This window comes from Pristis pectinata, chromosome 21 (assembly GCF_009764475.1).
Source record: "Pristis pectinata isolate sPriPec2 chromosome 21, sPriPec2.1.pri, whole genome shotgun sequence".
NCBI lineage: Eukaryota > Metazoa > Chordata > Chondrichthyes > Rhinopristiformes > Pristidae > Pristis > Pristis pectinata.
This window is the reverse complement of record NC_067425.1, coordinates 7,269,890-7,287,302: the sequence shown is the minus strand read 5'-3', so window position 1 is coordinate 7,287,302 and position 17,413 is coordinate 7,269,890. Positions and strand designations below refer to the sequence as shown.

The following is a 17,413-nucleotide window of genomic DNA, read 5'->3' as shown; positions in this document are numbered from 1 at the left end:
CACGTTCAGAGGTTTCCTTATCTAAATTGGTTTGCTGTATAAAGGAAGAGCATGTGGTAACATTCCTTTGTTACTTCTTTACTTGCCTTGCTAGCACAGACTGACCCTGTCTGACCTGTACTATGATGAGCATCTAATAAAACAGCTGTAACCATATGATTTCTGCCTCATTGTTGACTTCCAAAGAACCTTCTGGACAACATGATCTCCAGATCTAACAGGACGGAACATATAGATCTTGGCCTCGTGTTACAGGATCAGACATGGGTGAGGGAAAATTGCTTCACTCAGGGAGCTGTGAATCTCTGAAATTCTCCACGCAGGAAGGCGTGGATGCTCAGATGTTGATAGATGGCCGACGTTGACAGATTATTGGACACAAAAGGAACCAAAGGATATGTGGATCAGTCAGGAATGTGGTCGAGCGTTCTCCACCTATTGAACGGGACAGCACGCTCAAGTGGGCCGAGTGGCCATCTCCAGCGCCTGTGGATGGTGCTGTGAGTCCTGATTCCAATATTTTCCTTCTTATTTTGAAAGGAAATCTGCAAAAGTCACCAAGTTGCACAAGCACTGATTTGGCTGTAGCGTTCTGGAGTCAGTAGTCTAAAAAAAGAAGAGCTTAAAGCAGCAGTTTTCCAACAGCTCGAAGGTTTTGCATATGAACTGATGTCAGAATGTAACAGCTGTGTTTCTCCACCACCTCAGCATCAGCCTTTCCTTGAAACCCTTTGCTTTGGCTCTCAAGTGAACAGCTTTGCTATGGTTCTAACTTTGTTATTTGGCAACCATTCTCTTTAATTGAAATAAAAAGCATAGGATGATTGTTTACAATATTTAAGCTGGAAAGAATCCAAAGAGGATTTACAAGAATGTTGCCAGGACTCAAGGGCCTGAGTTACGGGGAGAGGTTGGGCAGACGAGGTCTTTATTCCTTGGAGCGTAGGAGACCGAGGGGTGACTTTACAGAGGTGTATAAAATCATGAAGGGCACAGATAGGGTGAATGCACTCAGTCTTTTTCCCAGGGAAACTAGAAGGCATACACTTGTGAGACTGGAAAGATTTAAGAGGGACCTGAGGGGTAACTTCTTCACACGGAGGGTGGTGCATATATGGAACGAGCCACTAGCGGAACTAGTTGAGGCAGGTATAATAACAACATTTAAAAGACACTTGGACAGGTACATGGATAGGAAAGGTTTAGAGGGATATGAGCCAAACACAAGCAAATTGAACTAGTTTGGATGGGCATCTTGGTCAGCATGGACCAGTTGGGCCGAAGGGCCTGTTTTGTGCTGTACTATGGCTCTTAATATCTGTGCTGTACTACTATAAGACTCTATGATGTCCAAAATGGCAGTGGTAAAACATGTACAAAGCATTGGGCATGTTTTATTGGGAACTTGGTTTGAAACTTTGCTTTTAGTTAGAGCAGCCTCCCCTCTCCTCCTCTGTCCGGTGAGAGAGCTGCCTCCAGTTGGGGGCAACACCCTCTTCTACTTGAGTTTGAAGTGCATTGTGCCCTGCACCTCTCTGTCTAGCCACTGGGGGGCAGGCGAAGGAGGGGGTTTGGTGGCCAGTGCTGACAATCTTCATTGCTAAACTGGGCTGCTGGATTTTGTTTGATTGAGGCCGCAGATAGATGCCGAAGGAGGAAAAATTGAATGGAAGGTTTGAAAGGAAAAGCCCGCATCGATCTGGCCGTCGCAAAACGATCAATGGGTCAAATACCAGTGAAGTGCAGTCACTATTGTAACGTGTAAAAAGCAGCAGCCATTTTACAGAGAGTAAACTTGTGAGGTGATTCCAACTGAAGCATTAACCCTTCAGCTACCAACAGACTCTGATCGAGTTGTCACGAAACTTGTGAATGGTATAATAGCATGATGAAGAGCCTTGGGAAACCCTGTGGTAAGGTGTGGGTTAACACAAAGTAATTGGTAAATTGGTTTATTATTGTCACATGTACTGAGGTACAGTGAAAACTTTGTTTTGCATGCCATCCATACAGATCATTTCATTACACAGTGCATTGAGGTAGTACAAGAGAAAACAATAACAGAATGCAGAATAAAGTGTTACAGTTATAAAGAAAGTGCAGTGCAGGTAGACGATAAGGTACGAGGTAGATTGTGAGGTCAAGAGCCTATTGTATCGTACTAGGGACCGTTCAATCATCTTATAACAGTGGGATAGGAGGGCCCTTGAGCCTGGTGGTATGTGCTTTTAGGGTTTTGTATCTTCTGCCTGATGGGAGAGGGGAGAAGACAGAATGTCTGGGGTGGGTGGGGTCTTTGGTTATGCTGACTGCTTTACTGAGGGGAGGGGAGGCTGGTTTCCGTGATGTGCTGAGCTGTGTCCACAACTCTCTGCAGTTTCTTGCGGTCACAGACAGAGCAGTTGCCGTACCAAGCCGTGATGCATCCAGATACGATGCTTTCTATGGTGCATTAATAAAAATTGGTGAGGGTCAAAGAGAACATGCCAAATTTCTTTAGGCGCGGACCCGTTGGGCCGGAAGAGCCTGTTACCACGCTGTAAATAAAATTTTAAAAAAATTTAAGTAGAGGTGCTTGGATGTTGCATCAACATGGTTGGACCAGGACAGGCTGTTGGTGATGTTCACTCCTAGGAACTTGAAGCTCTCAACCCTCTCGACCTCAGCACCATTGATGTAAACAGGAGCATGTGCACCGTCCCCCTTTCCTGAAGTCAATGACCAGCTCTTTTGTTGACACTGAGGGCAAGGTTGTTGTCATGACACCATGTCACTAAACTCTCTACCTCCTTCCTGTACTCCGACTCATTATTATTTGAGATACGGCCCACTACAGTGGTATCATCTGCAAACTTGTAGATGGGGTTAGAGCAGAATCTGGCCACACAGTCATGAGTGTATCGGGAGTAGAGTAGAGGGCTGAGTTCACTCAGCAGTTATATCTGTGTGTCCCAGACATAAATAGGTCAACAACAACAACTCCTTGTACATATATAGCACCTGGGAGATGATTATAAAAGCAAGCGTCCAGGAAGCTTCACAAGAGCGGCAGTCAGAAAGTAAAATTGACGCAAGGCCTAAAAAAGAGTGGAAGAAAATCAAAAAAAACTGCAGGCGCTGGAAATCTGAAACAAAAGCAGAAAATGCTAGAAATCCTCAGTCGGTCAGGCAGCATCGGTGGAAAGAGAGACCGTTCACTTTACAGGTCTGGGACCCTTCGTGAGAATGGACCTGTCTGACAAAGCTTCCTGGACCTGAAACGGTGACTGTTGCTCTCCCCACAGGAGCTGCCTGGCCTGCTGAGTGTTACCAGCATTTTCTGTTTCTATGTCACAAGGAGAGTGAGTCAGTTTTAGATAAGATGAGATTTCTTTATTAGTCACCTGTACGTGGAAACACACAGTGAAATGCATCTTTTTGCGTAGAGTGTTCTGGGGGCGGCCCGCAAGTATCGCCACGCTTCCGGCGCCAACATAGCACGCCCACAACTTCCTAACCCATACATCTTTGGAATGTGGGAGGAAACCGGAGCACCCGGAGGAAACCCACGCAGACACGGGGAGAACGTACAAACTCCTCACAGACAGATGATTGGTTCTGTAATAATATTAATCATCCAACCTCTTTCTCTTTCAGGTTTTGTGCCAGCTAACGGTGTATCTCATCGGCATTGTCAGCTCCATATTCTGTGGACATTTGGGAAAAGTTCAGCTGGATGCAGTTTGTCTTGCTACAGCAGTATGTATATCCAAACGCTGAGTTTATTTATTGCTGAAAATCCTTGGTAAAACGAAGGAACTCTAACCTAGCAATTCATTGTATTATTCTGTCTCACCACCACCTTCCCACAGACAATATATCATCAGAAAAGAATTTTTGTAAAGTACTCCTTATTTAGAAAAAAAAAGACAAACACATTTCCAGCCTAGTAGTTGACCTCTGTTGAGCTGGATTTGGATGAGCTGCAGTTGCCTGGGCTGGAGGGAGTAGACAGAGAGCCAAGCCCATAAGATATTGGATCAGAATTAGGCCATTCAGCCCATCGAGTCTGCTCCCCCGTTCAATCATGGCTGATTTTTTTTTCAACCCCGTTCTCCTGCCTTTTCCCTGTAACCCTTAACCCCTTTCAAGAACCTATGAATCTCTGCCTTAAATACACCCAATGATTTGGCCTCCACAGCCCACAAATTCCACAGATTCACCACCCTCTGGCTGAAGAAATTCCTCCTCATCTCAGTTTTAAAGGGACATCCCTTTATTCCAAGGCTGTGCCATCAGATCCTAGAATCTCCTACTGAGGGAAACATCATGTCCACTCTATCCAGGCCTTTCAGTATCCGGTAGGTTTCAGTGCAATTTTCCCACCCCCCCCAACCTTCTGAACTCCATCGAGTAGAGGCCCAGAGACATCAAACGCTCCTCATACGTTAACCCTTTCATCCTCGGGATCATTCTTGTGAACCACTTCTGGACCCTCTCCAGGGCCAGCACATCCTTCCTTAGATATGAGGCCCAAAGTTGCTCACAAGCTAAATGTGGACAGACTGTTCCTAGGTGACATTTTGTGTGTGAGAGGGTCTTAGACTGTCAGGTCAAATATCCTGCCCATTCTCATATTTCACACCAGAGTTTGGGGCACCAGGTGAGAGAGAGAGAGAGAGGGAGAGAGAGGGGGAGAGGGAGAGAGAGGGGGAGAGGGAGAGAGGGAGAGGGAGAGAAAGCAAAAGAGAAAAAAGTAAATGTTCATTGATGTTTAGTCCCACTCAAAGAGTGTTGACTCCTTCCTGCAGAGAGTTGAGGTCACAGCCCAGCACGTTACGGAAACCAGCCTCCCCTCCATGGACTCTTTCTTTACCTCTCGCTGCCTTGGTGAAGCAGCCAGCGTAATCAAAGACCCCACCCACCCAAGACATTTTGTCTTCTCCCCTCTCCCATCAGGCAGAAGATACAGGAGCCTGAGGGCACGTACCACCAGGCTCAAGGACAGCTTCTATCCCACTGTGATAAGACTCTTGAACGGTTTCCTTATACGATGAGATGGACTCTTAAGGTAAAGTTATGACCTTGCACCTTATTGTCTACCTGCAATGCACTTCCTCTGTAGCTGTGACACTTTACTCTGTATTCTGTCATTGTTTTTACCCTGTACTACCTCAATGCACTGTGTAATGAATTGATCTGTACGATCGGTATGCAAGGCAAGTTTTTCACTGTACCTCGGTACAAGTGACAATAATAAACCAATACCAATACTCTTGGAAGTTGTCTAGGAAGCCAATCTATTGATAAATATCAGAGCAAAAAAATTCAATGTTAAACGTTGACAAGTGTGTTGAGATAAATTTGGACATATGAACAAACAGCTTATATCAACCAGGACAAGGTAGCTGGTAATTGGTAATCGTGGTATGTACCAAGATACAGTGAAAAACTTTGTTTTGCATGCCATCCATACAGATCATTTCACCACATCAGTACGTTGAGGTAGTACAAGGGAAAAGCAACAGCAGAATGCAGAATAAAGTGTCACAGCTACAGAGAAAGTGCAGTGCAGGCAGACAATAAGGTGCAAGGTCATGACGAGGTAGATTGTGAGGTCAAGAGTCCATCTTATTGTACACAATAGACTTATAACAGCAGCCCATGTAACCAACAATCCATCCAGCACCTTGTTCACTGCCCCCACAGTCAGTGCCCCATGGCCCACCAAATGCACTATGGCGACTCACCAAGGCTACCCCGACAGCACCTCCCGAACCCATGAGGTGCATCAGCTGGAAGGGCAAGGGCAGCAAGCACATGGCAGCACTGCCCTCGAGTTCCCCTCTAAGTCACCCACTAAGTGGGTCACCTGTCCTTCATTGTCGCTGGCTCCAAATCCTAGAACTCCCTCTCCAACAGGACTGCGGGAACACCCTCACTACTGTGGCTCACCACCACCTCCTCCTGGGCAGTTAGGGGATGGCAGTGAAGGCCGGTCTGGTCAGAGAGGCTTGCATCCTGTAACTTAATTTGCGTCCCTACCGTCACAATCCCAGGCTCACCAGGTGCCCACATCCCTTCCACACAAGAGAGACTGCGGATGCTGGAAATCTGGAGCAACACACATGTAACGCCGGAGGAACTCAGCGGGTCAGGCAGCATCCGTGGAGGGAAGTGGACAGTCGACGCTTCGGGCCGAGACCCTTCAGCAGGACTGGTACATACAGCAAAACCGTTCCTTATATTCATTCACACAGCTGTAAGCAGCCCTGGTATTGCCATCAGCTATTCCCCATCCCTTATTCTCCTTGATCAAGTGGTTTGCTGTACTCTTTTCAATAGCAGGTCAAGCCTCGCCCAATGACATGTGAGTCATATAGCACAGAAACGTGGCCTGCAGCTCAATTTAGCTGTGTTGACTAAATTGCCTGTCTGAGTTAATCCCATTTACCTGCATTTGGCCCATATCCTTTTAAACCTTTCCTATCCATGTACCTGTCCAAAATCTCTTTTACTGAGACTAGATTATATAATTCGCTCGGTTCCCTGCTGCCATGGTGGGATTTGGACTCATACCCCCAGGACATTGATCTAGGCTTCTGGTTTACGATCCAGTAACAAAACCGCTATAGTACTGTTCTCCACCCCTGACAATGATGCCCACATCTCAAATGGAAAAGCAATTTGGACGACATCCAGAGTTATCCTTCCCTTTGTCTTGAGGTGACGTTTACAATTGAATTGTTAAACCATTTTCTTTACCTTTTGTTCCCTTTGCACAGGTGATCAATGTATCGGGAATCTCCGTGGGTGCTGGATTAGCTTCAGCCTGCGACACCCTCATATCCCAGGTAGGTGCGGAGAAATCGCAAACCTCCATCTCTTTGTCATTAAATGCGGACCATCTTTAACCTGAAAGAAGTGAGGTAGAAGTGACCCATTGAGATGGGGTGGATTGTTCAGACCACACGGGGTAACTAGTTGGAGTCCCCATTTCTGATTAAGAAATGGGGACCCAGCCTTTGATGGACAGACTAAGTTAGAACAGAACCTTTGTGGTATGTACCCAACCAACACACAGAGAACAAACTTGATACTGAGACAACAGAAGGGAGTCATAGAGTCCTTTGGCCCAACAGATCCATGCCGACCAAGGTTCCCATCTAAGCTGGTCCCACTCGCCTGCGTTTGGCCCATATCCCTCTAAACCTTTCCTATCCATGTACCTGTCCATGTGTCTTTTAAATGTTGTTAGTGTGCCTGCCTCAACCACTTCCTCTGGCAGCTCGTTCCATTTCAGCACCACCCTCTGGGTGAAAAAGTTGCCCGTCAGCTTCCTTTAAATCTCTCCCCTCTCACCTTAAACCTATGACCTCTAGTTCTTGATTCCCCTTCCCTGGGAAAAACACTGAGTGCATTCACCCTATCTATGCCCCTCATGATTTTATGCACCTCTGTAAGACCATCCCTCATGGTAGTGTAGCAGTTAGCGTAACGCTATTACAGTGCCACCGATCTGGGTTCAATCCCGGCCGCTATCTGTAAAGAGTTTGTACGTTCTCCCCGTGTCTGCGTGGGTTTCCTCCGGGTGCTCCGGTTTCCTCCCACATTCCGAAGACGTACGGGTTAGGAAGTTGCGGGCGTGCTATGTTGGCGCCAGAAGCGTGACGACACTTGCGGGCTGCCCCCTGAACACTATACGCAAAAGATGCATTTCACTGTGTGTTCTGATGTACATGTGACTAATAAAGATGTCTTATCTAATCTAATAGCCCTGCACCTTATTGTCTGCCTGCACTGCACTTTCTCTGTAACTGTAACACTTTATTCTGCATTCTGTTATTGTTTTCCCTTGTACTACCTCGATGTACTGATGGGATGAAATGATTTTTCACTGCACCTTGGTACATGTGACAAAAATCAACCAATTTACCAATTTAAAGTCCTGGCCTGCCCCACCCCTCAGGCCCTTGAGTCCTGCCAAGAGACGTGACCAAATGTGGGGTCACAGAACATGCTAGAGTTCCTCAGGAGCTCGGTTAGCATCGGCTGATACGTTACCTCTGCCCCTCCCTCAACAGCTGCTGCCTGACCTGCTGAGTTTCTCCAGCATTCTCTGCTTTTATATATGATGACCAGTGAACTGGAGGGAGGTTACAAAGAGCAAGGCTGTGTTTTTAAGGTGAGGGGGAAAGATTTAAAGGAGATGTGCAGGGCAGGTTTCTTGCACAGAGAGTGGTGAGTGCCTGAAACCTGCTACCAGGGGAAGTGGTAGAAACAGATACGACAGCAATGTTTAAGAGGCTTTAGACAGGTTCATGAATAGGCAGGGGATGGGGGGGAGATAGACCATTGGTTTGTTATTGTCACATATACCAAGGTACAGAGAAAAACTTCCGTTTGCGTGCCATCCGGACAGATCATGCCATACATAATTCCATCAAGGTAGTAAAAAGGAAACCGAATGCAGTCTATAGTGTTACAGTTACAGAGAAATTGCAGTGCAGGCAGACAAATAAAGTGCAAGGGCCACAACGAGGTAGACTGGAGATCAAGAGTTCACTTTCCAGTCCGACATGCAACTTAAATTGGCACCGTGGTCAGCACAGACATTGTGGGCCGAAGGGCCTGTTCTAGATTCAATAAATGGCAATTCAGAGAACTTGTTACCAACAGAGGTTTCAGTGGACATGTGAGTTATGCTTTTAAAGAAATCTCTTCTGATTTTTCAGACATTTGGCAGCAGAAACCTGAAGAGAATTGGGGTGATTCTCCAAAGAGGGATCATCATCCTCATGATATTCTGCTTCCCCTGCTGGGCTCTCTTCATTAACACTGAACACATCCTGCTGGCGGTCCATCAGTCTCCCGAGGTGGCCAAGTAAGGGTCCTACTATGTTACTATCTCGTTATTAATAGAACATAGAACATTACAGCACAGTACAGGCCCTTCAGCCCACAATGTTGTGCCGACATTTTATCCTGCTCTAAGATCTATCTAATCCTTCCCTCCCACATAGCCCCCCATTTCTCTATCATTCATGTGGCTGTCTTAAATGTCCCTAATGTATCTGCCCCCACAGCCTCTGCTGTCAGTGCGTTCCACGCACCCACCACTCTATGTGTAAAAAAACTTACCCCTGACATCACCCTGATATCTTCCTCCAATCTCCTTAAAATTATGCTCCACTCCTGTTAGCTATTGTCACCCTGGGAAAAAGTCTCTGACTGTCCACTTGATCTATGCCCCTTATCATCTTGTACACCTCTATCAAGTCACCTCTCATCCTCCTCCTCTCTAAAGAGGAAATCCCAAGCTCACTCAACCTATCCTCATAAGACATGCTCTCCAATCCAGGCAGCATCCTGGTAAATCTCCTCAGCACCCTCTCTAAAGCTTCTACATTCCTCCTATAATGAAGTGACCAGAACTGAACACAATACTCCAAGTGTGGTCTAACCAGAGTTCTATAGAGCTGCAACATCACCTCGCGGCTCTTGAACTCAATATCCTGACTAATGAAGGTCAACACACCATATGCCTTCTTAACAACCCTATCGACCTGCACGGCAACCTTGAGGGGTCTATGGACGTAGACCCCAAGATCCCTCTGTTCCTCCACACCATTAAGAGTCCTCCCATTAACCTTGCTGGATTCTCTAGAAAAAGAAGTCCTCTTTAATTTTGTGTCCAATAGCAGGTCAATGCTGTACCTTGAGACAGCAGAAGGCAGGACCCATGCATGTATTCTCCACAGAATAACGTCACAGCACAGACAGGGACGAGGTTAGGAGGGTTTCCCTGAGATCGTGAGCCAACACACGGTTCTGTTGGCATCAGAATTAGGTTTATTATCACTGATAATGTCATGAAGTTTGGTGTTTTGCGGCAGCAAGTACAGTGCAGACATAAAATTACTATAAGTTACAAAAATAAATAAATAGTGCAAAAAAGGAATAACGAGGTAGTGTTCATGGGTTCATTGGATCGTTCAAAAATCTGATGGCAGAGGGGAAGAAGCTGTTCCTGAATCGTTGAGTGAGGGTCTTCAGGCTCCTGTACCTCCTCCCCAATAGTAGTAACATGAAGAGGGCATGTCTTGGATGGTGAGGATCCTCAGTGATGGATGCCGCCTTCTTGAGGCACCGCCTCTTGAAGATGTCCTCGATGGCGGGGAGGATTGTGCCCGTGATAGAGTTGGCTGAGTCTACAACCCTCTGCAGCCTCTTTCAATCCTGCACGTTGGAGCCTCCATACCACGTGGTGATGCAACCAGTCAGAATGCTCTCCGCCGTACACCTGTAGAAATTGGCAAGACCACTCAAGACCACCCAGGAACGCAAATCACTGAAACGTGAGACTCAACAACAACCTTCCATTTTTAGAGTACCTGTAACATCCAATGGCTCTTCATAGGAACATTATCAAACAAAAGTGATGGACTCTGAGCCAGATAAGGAGACACCAGAGCAGAGGCCTAAAGGTTAGTCAAAGAGGCAGGTTTTAAGGATTATCTTAAAGCTTAGTCAGGGAGGCAGAGAGGATGGAGTGATGTGATAAGGGAAGGACCATAAGACCATAAGATATAGGAGCAGAATTAGGCCATTCAGCCCATCGGGTCTGCTCCCCCATTCGATCATGGCTGATTTTTTTTTCAACCCCGCCTTCTCCCTGTAGCCCTTAACCCCCTTACCAATCAAGAACCTATCAATCTCTGCCTTAAACACACCCAATGACTTGGACTCCACAGCCCCCTGTGGCAACGAATTCCACAGATTCACCACCCTTTGGCTGAAGAAATTCCTCCTCATCTCAGTATTAAAGGGATGTCCCTTTATTCTGAGGCCATGCCCTCGGATCCTAGACTCTCCTACCAATGGAAACATCCTCTCCACGTCCACTCTATCCAGGCTTTTCAGTATCCGGCAGGTTTCAATGAGGTCCTCCCTCGTCCTTCTGAACTCTATCGAGTACAGGCCCAGAGACATCAAACGTTCCTCATTGGTTAAGCCTTTCATTTCAGGGAGGAGGGATTGATGTACCTGTTCTCTGCTGATGGAAGCTCTCAAGTGACAGCAGTCCCAAGAGAACTGGTCCAAAACTAGGCTTGGTATCTTCAGACTGCGATGAGAAGGAAATTCTTAGAAACGTAGAAAATTGCATGCAAAACTCTGACAGGCTGGATGCAGGGAGGATGTTTCGCTCGGTGGGGGAACCTAGAACCAGACATCATCGTCTCAAGATACAGGGTAAGACATTTAGGACTGAAATGAGGAGAACTGTCTTCACTCAGAGGATGGTGAACCTGTGGAATTCTCGGCCACAGAAGGCTCTGAGGGTTAAGTCGCTGAATATATTTAATAAGTAGATTTCTAGACGCACAGGACGTCAAGGGGTATGGGGAGAGAGTGGGAAAATGGTGTTGAGCCGTGATAGTATTGAACAGTGGAGCAATGGCCTACTCCCTCTGCTGTTTCCTATGAATTTCTCCACTCAGATTGTTGCGAAGCTTTGGAATTCTCTATCCTAGAGAGCTGTGGATGTCCAGGTCTTTAAGTATATCCAAGGCTGAGCTGGATTTTGGATTACACAGGGTTCAAGGATTCTGGGATCAGACAGATGAATGAGTTAAGGCTGAAGATCAGATGGACTCTGATATTATTCAATGGCAGAGAAGGTGGAGGGCTGACTCCTCAGTTCTGAAAGCATGTCCCACCAGGCTCAAGGACAGCCCCTATCCCACTGTTAGGTTCCCTAGTACAATAAAATGGACTCTTGACCTCACAATCTACCTCATTATGACCTTGCACCTTATTGTCTGCCTGCACTGCACTTTCTCTGTAACTGTAACACTTTATTCTGCATTCTGTTATTGTTTTGCCTTGTACTATCTCAATGCACTGTGTAATGAATTGATCTGTATGAACGGTATGCAAGACAAGCTTTTCACTGTACTCTGTACAAGTGACAATAACAAACCAATTCAATTCAAGACTTCTCCAAAAATCCCAAAGTCATAAATATGAGATTGTCACCAATAAACTCAAAAGGAAGTTTAGGTCAAACCCCTTCAGCCAAAAAGTGGAGGAAGGAGAAATTTAAGGGGAAGCTGGACAAATAATTGAGGGAGAAAGGGCTGGAAAAGTATTATGGTGGTGGGAGAGGAGAGGGGCAGAGGGGGGGGGGGGGTGGTAACAGGTTGACCATTAATAAAGACACAGACCACAGTTGTGGAAATTAAGGGATATATCAGGGTAGTTCAGGAAAGTGGGGGTGAGTAAATGTGATCTGACTGAATGGCAGAGCAGGTGTGAGGGGGCAAATCTCTTACTACTGCTGCTAGTTCTTAAACCTTGCCGAGCAAACAGGCCTGAGCCTGCACCTGTACCAACTGTCCGGTGTAGACCAGTAATTTGTTCTGTCGTGTCCCTGGGGACAGTGGCTGGGGTGAGATGATTAATAAAAGAAACAAATCAAAGATTTAAAAGAGAAAAATAAGGAGTTGTAAATAAATTAGATGTGACCTTACTGGGATTAAAAACCTCATTCCCTCTGGGAGAGTCAGCACAGGTGAGGGAACCCTTGGCTATTGTCCTTCAGAACTCCGCACAGCTATTGTCAGTTGTCGCTCCTTAACCTGTCATTGGAGGTCAAGCATCGGTCAGTACTTTCTCCTGGCCTGGAAACTTCTATGACTGGCTAAGATCTGAATGTACAATGTTAAGCAAAGTGAGGTAGATTGACAGCGACTCCTGCAACTTGAACTCGGTGATCTTGTCTGGAACTCGATACCTGTGAAGAGCTGAAGCCAGCTGTCAGTTTTGGCGCCCATTCACATTTTACGGGAAGTATCTTGGGAAATTATTTCCAGTCAGGAAATGGGAATAATATTTATTTGCCAGTTATGTGCTAGCTGCCAATTTTTATCATTTGTGCACTTGTACAGAATCATGTCTTTATATTTAGACTAATGATCTTATAAGATAAGATTTCTTTATTAGTCACATGTACATCAAAACACACAGTGAAATGCATCTTTTGCATAGTGTTCTGGGGGCAGCCCGCAAGTGTCGCCACGCTTCTGGCGCCAACATAGCACGCCCACAACTTTGTAACCCGTACGTCTTTGGAATGTGGGAGGAAACCGGAGCACCCTGAGGAAACCCACGCAGACGCGGGGAGAACGTACAAACTCCTTACATACAGCCGCCGGAATTGAACCCGACTCGCTGGTGCTGTAATAGCGTCACGCTAACTGTGCTTGCCCAGTTCTCTCAGTTCCACACAGAGACTGCCTGTGTCCGAACTGTGAGTTGGGGCTGACAGTGTTAGGGCCATTCACTTATTTGCTGCTCACTGTTGTTTTTTCTTCCAGATTATCACAGCTCTACGTATGGATCTTTATCCCTGGTCTTCCTGTAAGTTAATTGACGTAGCATCCAATTTCTTTGCAAACTAGTCAGCGTGAACGTGTGCGTGGCAGATTAGAAGAGTTATACAAAGTTTTCTGTTGAAGCTCCAGGTATATCAGTCACTTTCATGGTAGGCACAGATGAGGCTGGGTTTAGTGCCCACTGTGAGCTGGTTGGCAGTAGGATTGTTCTTGTAGAGTCATACAGCATGGATACAGGCCTTTCAGCCCAACCAGTCCATGCTGACCATGATGTCCACCCAGCCAGTCCCAATTTCCCGCTCGCGCTAATCCCATTTTTTTTTCAGTTTTCCCCACATTCCCATCAACTACCCCCAGATTCTACCACTCACCTGTGCAATATTTACCAGTTAGGCGAGCAACACACTCACCTTTGGGTTGTGGGAGGAAACCCACGCGGTCACAGGGAGGACGTGCAAACTCCACACCGACAGCACCCGAGGTCGGGATTGAACCCGGGTCTCTGCAGCTGTGAGGCAGTGGGTCTACCGTTATCATTAGACTTTAGGGTAAAACTCGGACAGTCCAGAGGTGGCATCATCCATTTTCTGATGTTAGCCCCGACTCTCTGGGTAACAGTTGCACCTCTGGGTCAGAGAGCTGTCAGTGCCAGATCCACCCCACGGACTTGCGTGGGAAATCTAGGCTGGTTCTCCTGACACAGCACTGAGGGAGCGCCACACCGCCGTCCTTCGGGTGAAGTGCTAAACAGAGGCCACACCTGTCCTCTCAGGTTGAGGATTCCCAGGACTGTTTTGATACTGTCCTTCCCAGTATCCCTCAGACCCAGTATCAATATCTCAACCAACACCACTAGAACAGGTTACCCGCTTGTAATCCCAGCATTGTTTGTGGGAGCTTGCTGTGTGCATTTGTCACTGCGTTTTTTACTTTGCAAGTAGCTACATTTTAAAAATACTTGGTAATGATCTGAGAACATAGAACAGTACAGCACAGGAACAGGCCCTTTGGCCCACAATATCTGTGCCAAACACGATGCCAAATTAAACTAATCCCATCTGCCTGCACATGCTCCATATTCCTCTATTCCCTGCATATCCATGTCCCTGTCAAAATTCCTCTTAAATGCTACTGTTGTATCTGTTTTCACTGCCATACCACCACCACCACCACTCTGCGTAAAAAAAAAACTTGCCCCGCACCTCTCCCTTAAACTTACCCCTTCTCACCTCTCGTATTTGATATTTCTACTCTGGAGAAAAAGATTCTGGCTGTCTACCCCATTTATGCCTCTCATAATTTTATAGACCTATCACATGTTCCCTCAGCCTCCTTTCTATCAGCTCCAGAGAAAACAATCCAAGTTTGTCCAACCTCCCTTATAGCTAATACTCTCTAATCCAGGCAGCATCTTGGTGAACCTCCTCTGTACCCTCTCCAAAGCCTCCACATCCTTCCTGTAATGTGGTGACCAGAACTGAACACAATTCTTCAAATGTGGCCCAACCAAAGTTTTGTACAGCTGCAACATGGAGACTTGGCTGAGTGGATTCGGAATTGGCTTGCCCACAGAAGGCGGAGGGAGGTAGTAGGTGGGGAGTGTTCTGCTTGGAGGTCGGTGACCAGTGTGTTCTGCAAGGGTCTGTCCTGGGACCCCTGCTGTTTGTGAATTTTATAAATGACTTGGATGAGGAAGTGGATGGGTTGGTAAGTTTGTAGATGACATGAAGGTTGGAGGTAGAAGGTCACCGTAGGTTACAACGGGATATGGACAGGATGCAGATTTAGGTGGAGAAGTGGCAGATGGGGTTCAATCTGGAAAAGTCTGAAGTGATACACTTTGGAAGATCGAATTTGAAGGCAGAGTACAAGGTTAATGGCAGGACCCTTCGCGGTGTGGAGGAACAGAGGGATCTTGGGGTCCACGTCCACAGATCCCTCAAAGTTGCCGCGCAAGGTGATAGGATGGTTGAGAAGGCATATGGAGTGCTGGCCTTCATTAGTCGGGGGATTGAGTTCAAGAGCCGCGAGGTAATGTTGTGAGGTAATGTTGGTGTTAGACTACACTTAGAGTATTGTGTTCAGTTCTGGTCACCTCATTGTAGGAAGGATGTGGAAGCTTTAGAGAGGGTGCAGAAGAGATTTACCAGGAGCGACACAGGACGAGAGGCGACTTGATAGAGGTGTGTAAAATTATGAGGGGCATAGATAGAGTGGACAGCCAGCACCTTTTTCCCAGGGCAACAATGACCAACACCAGTTTAAGGTCAGAGGAGGAAAGTTAAGGGGAGATGTCAGAGGTAGGTTCTTTACACAGAGTGCGGTGGGTGCCTGGAACACACTGCCGGGGGTGGTGGTAGGGGCTGATACAATAGGGACATTTAAAAGACTCTTCGATAGGCACATGGATGTAAGAAAAATGGAGGGTTATAGCTGTGTAGGAGGGAAGGGTTAGATTGATCAGGGAGTAGGTCCCATACTGTGCTGTACTATTTCATGTTCTATGTAACATGACTTCCTGATTCTTATACTCAAAGCCCTGATAGATGAAGGCAAGAATCCACATGCCTTCTTTACAACCCTATCTATTGCGTTGCCACTTTCAGGGAGCTATGGACTTGGACATTAATGAAAGTGAAAGGTTCTGTATAAATGCATGTCTCTGTAGCTGTGCATAGCTAGAGAAAAAGGATGTTATTTAACTGTGAAGAACCTTACAGGTGAAGTCAATCCTTTCCTCATTGAATGTCCCGACACCAGTTCATCCCTGCAGAGAATAGATGGACAGGAAACTTCGGCTAACATATATTTTGAATCATTTGCAGGATGTGTGTATCCCCAGCAAGGTCAATGCTTATTGCTTGGTCTCTAATTACCCTTGAATTGAATGACTGAGCCATTTCAGAGGACAGAAATTACATAAACTTAGAGGGCCTCCCCAGGTTATAGGAGAGTCCTGTTCCTGAGAAATGTTCGTAACTCAAACAGTTCACAAGTGGGACGAACAGTCAGGAACAGAGTTCCCACACAGGAGATGTTTGCAGAGGTGGGTTGTCCCATTGGAACAGACAGTCTGGAGAAGCATTTTAAATCTCATTTTGCCATTCTTAGTTTTAAAGCCAATATTAACAAGTTTATCCTGAGCCTCTCTCAGGCTAATAAATGATATTTTTTTAAAGGTTGTTAAAAGGTTTTAAATGCAACACACAAAAATCTGGAGAAACTCAGCGGGTCAGGCAACATCTTTGGAGGGAAACGGACAGTTGATGTTTCAGGTTGAGACCCTTCATCTAGACTGGACCACCCTCTGTCTTCTACAGGCAAGCCAGTTTTGGATCCACACAGCCAATTCTCAACTGACCCCGTGCATCCGAACTTTCTTGATTAACTGATTATATGGGACCGTGTCAAGAGCCTTACTTGTCTTCTTGGTTCCTGTTTGGGGGCAGGATTGTAAAAGAGGAGGCAAGGGTAGGCAGGGAGGGAGGGTGTGAGGGGTCAGCCAAACTTGCCCAGCTCTCTGACTTGAATTCTCAAAGCTGATTGGTTCATGGCGGGCAGGAAGCAGTCTACAGGTCAAGCTCCAGCTTTGAAGAGAAGCGTGACCTTCCCTTCATTTCACTCTCGACAGTGGTCACTCATCGATCGGCCATCCTAACTCCTACCCTCTTTCTGCAGGCAGCGTTTCTGTATCAGTTGGAGATCCGTTATCTTCAGAATCAGGTACTGTCACCCAACACCAGTTTTGGCAAATGGGGCTGATTTCAGTGTTTGATGGAGATACCCAGCACGTCAAGCAGCATCCGCGGAGAGAGAAGCAGAGCTGGCGTTTCAGGTCGACGACCTTTCATTAGAACCTGGAGAAGTTAGAAATTAACATGTTTTACATTTTCAGAGAAGGGGGAGGAGTGGGGAGCACACAGGGGGTAGAATTGAAGGTCAAGAGAGGCTGAGGGACATACATGATGGTGGAAGAGGACAGTGAGAGCTTGTTAACCAGCTGGAGAAGGTAATGAGGACAGAAGGGAACGATTTTA

General features: G+C 46.4%; 1 protein-coding gene across 4 annotated transcripts in view; it reads left to right on the top strand.

Moving 5' to 3' along the window:
* Positions 1 to 17,413, top strand: part of LOC127581226 (multidrug and toxin extrusion protein 1-like) — a 59,293-nt gene that overhangs the window by 6,385 nt on the left and 35,495 nt on the right. For 2 of the 4 annotated variants that reach the window (XM_052035399.1, XM_052035400.1), the window contains 6 exons: positions 3,637 to 3,738; positions 6,039 to 6,199; positions 6,765 to 6,833; positions 8,715 to 8,863; positions 13,359 to 13,401; positions 17,055 to 17,099. In XM_052035399.1, the coding sequence (XP_051891359.1) occupies positions 6,083 to 6,199; positions 6,765 to 6,833; positions 8,715 to 8,863; positions 13,359 to 13,401; positions 17,055 to 17,099 (423 nt within the window). In that variant the 5' untranslated portion in view covers positions 3,637 to 3,738; positions 6,039 to 6,082. Of the gene's footprint in view, positions 1 to 1,805; positions 1,914 to 3,636; positions 3,739 to 6,038; positions 6,200 to 6,764; positions 6,834 to 8,714; positions 8,864 to 13,358; positions 13,402 to 17,054; positions 17,100 to 17,413 lie in introns of those variants that run through there. The other 2 variants (XM_052035397.1, XM_052035398.1) reach the window with 2 other exon arrangements.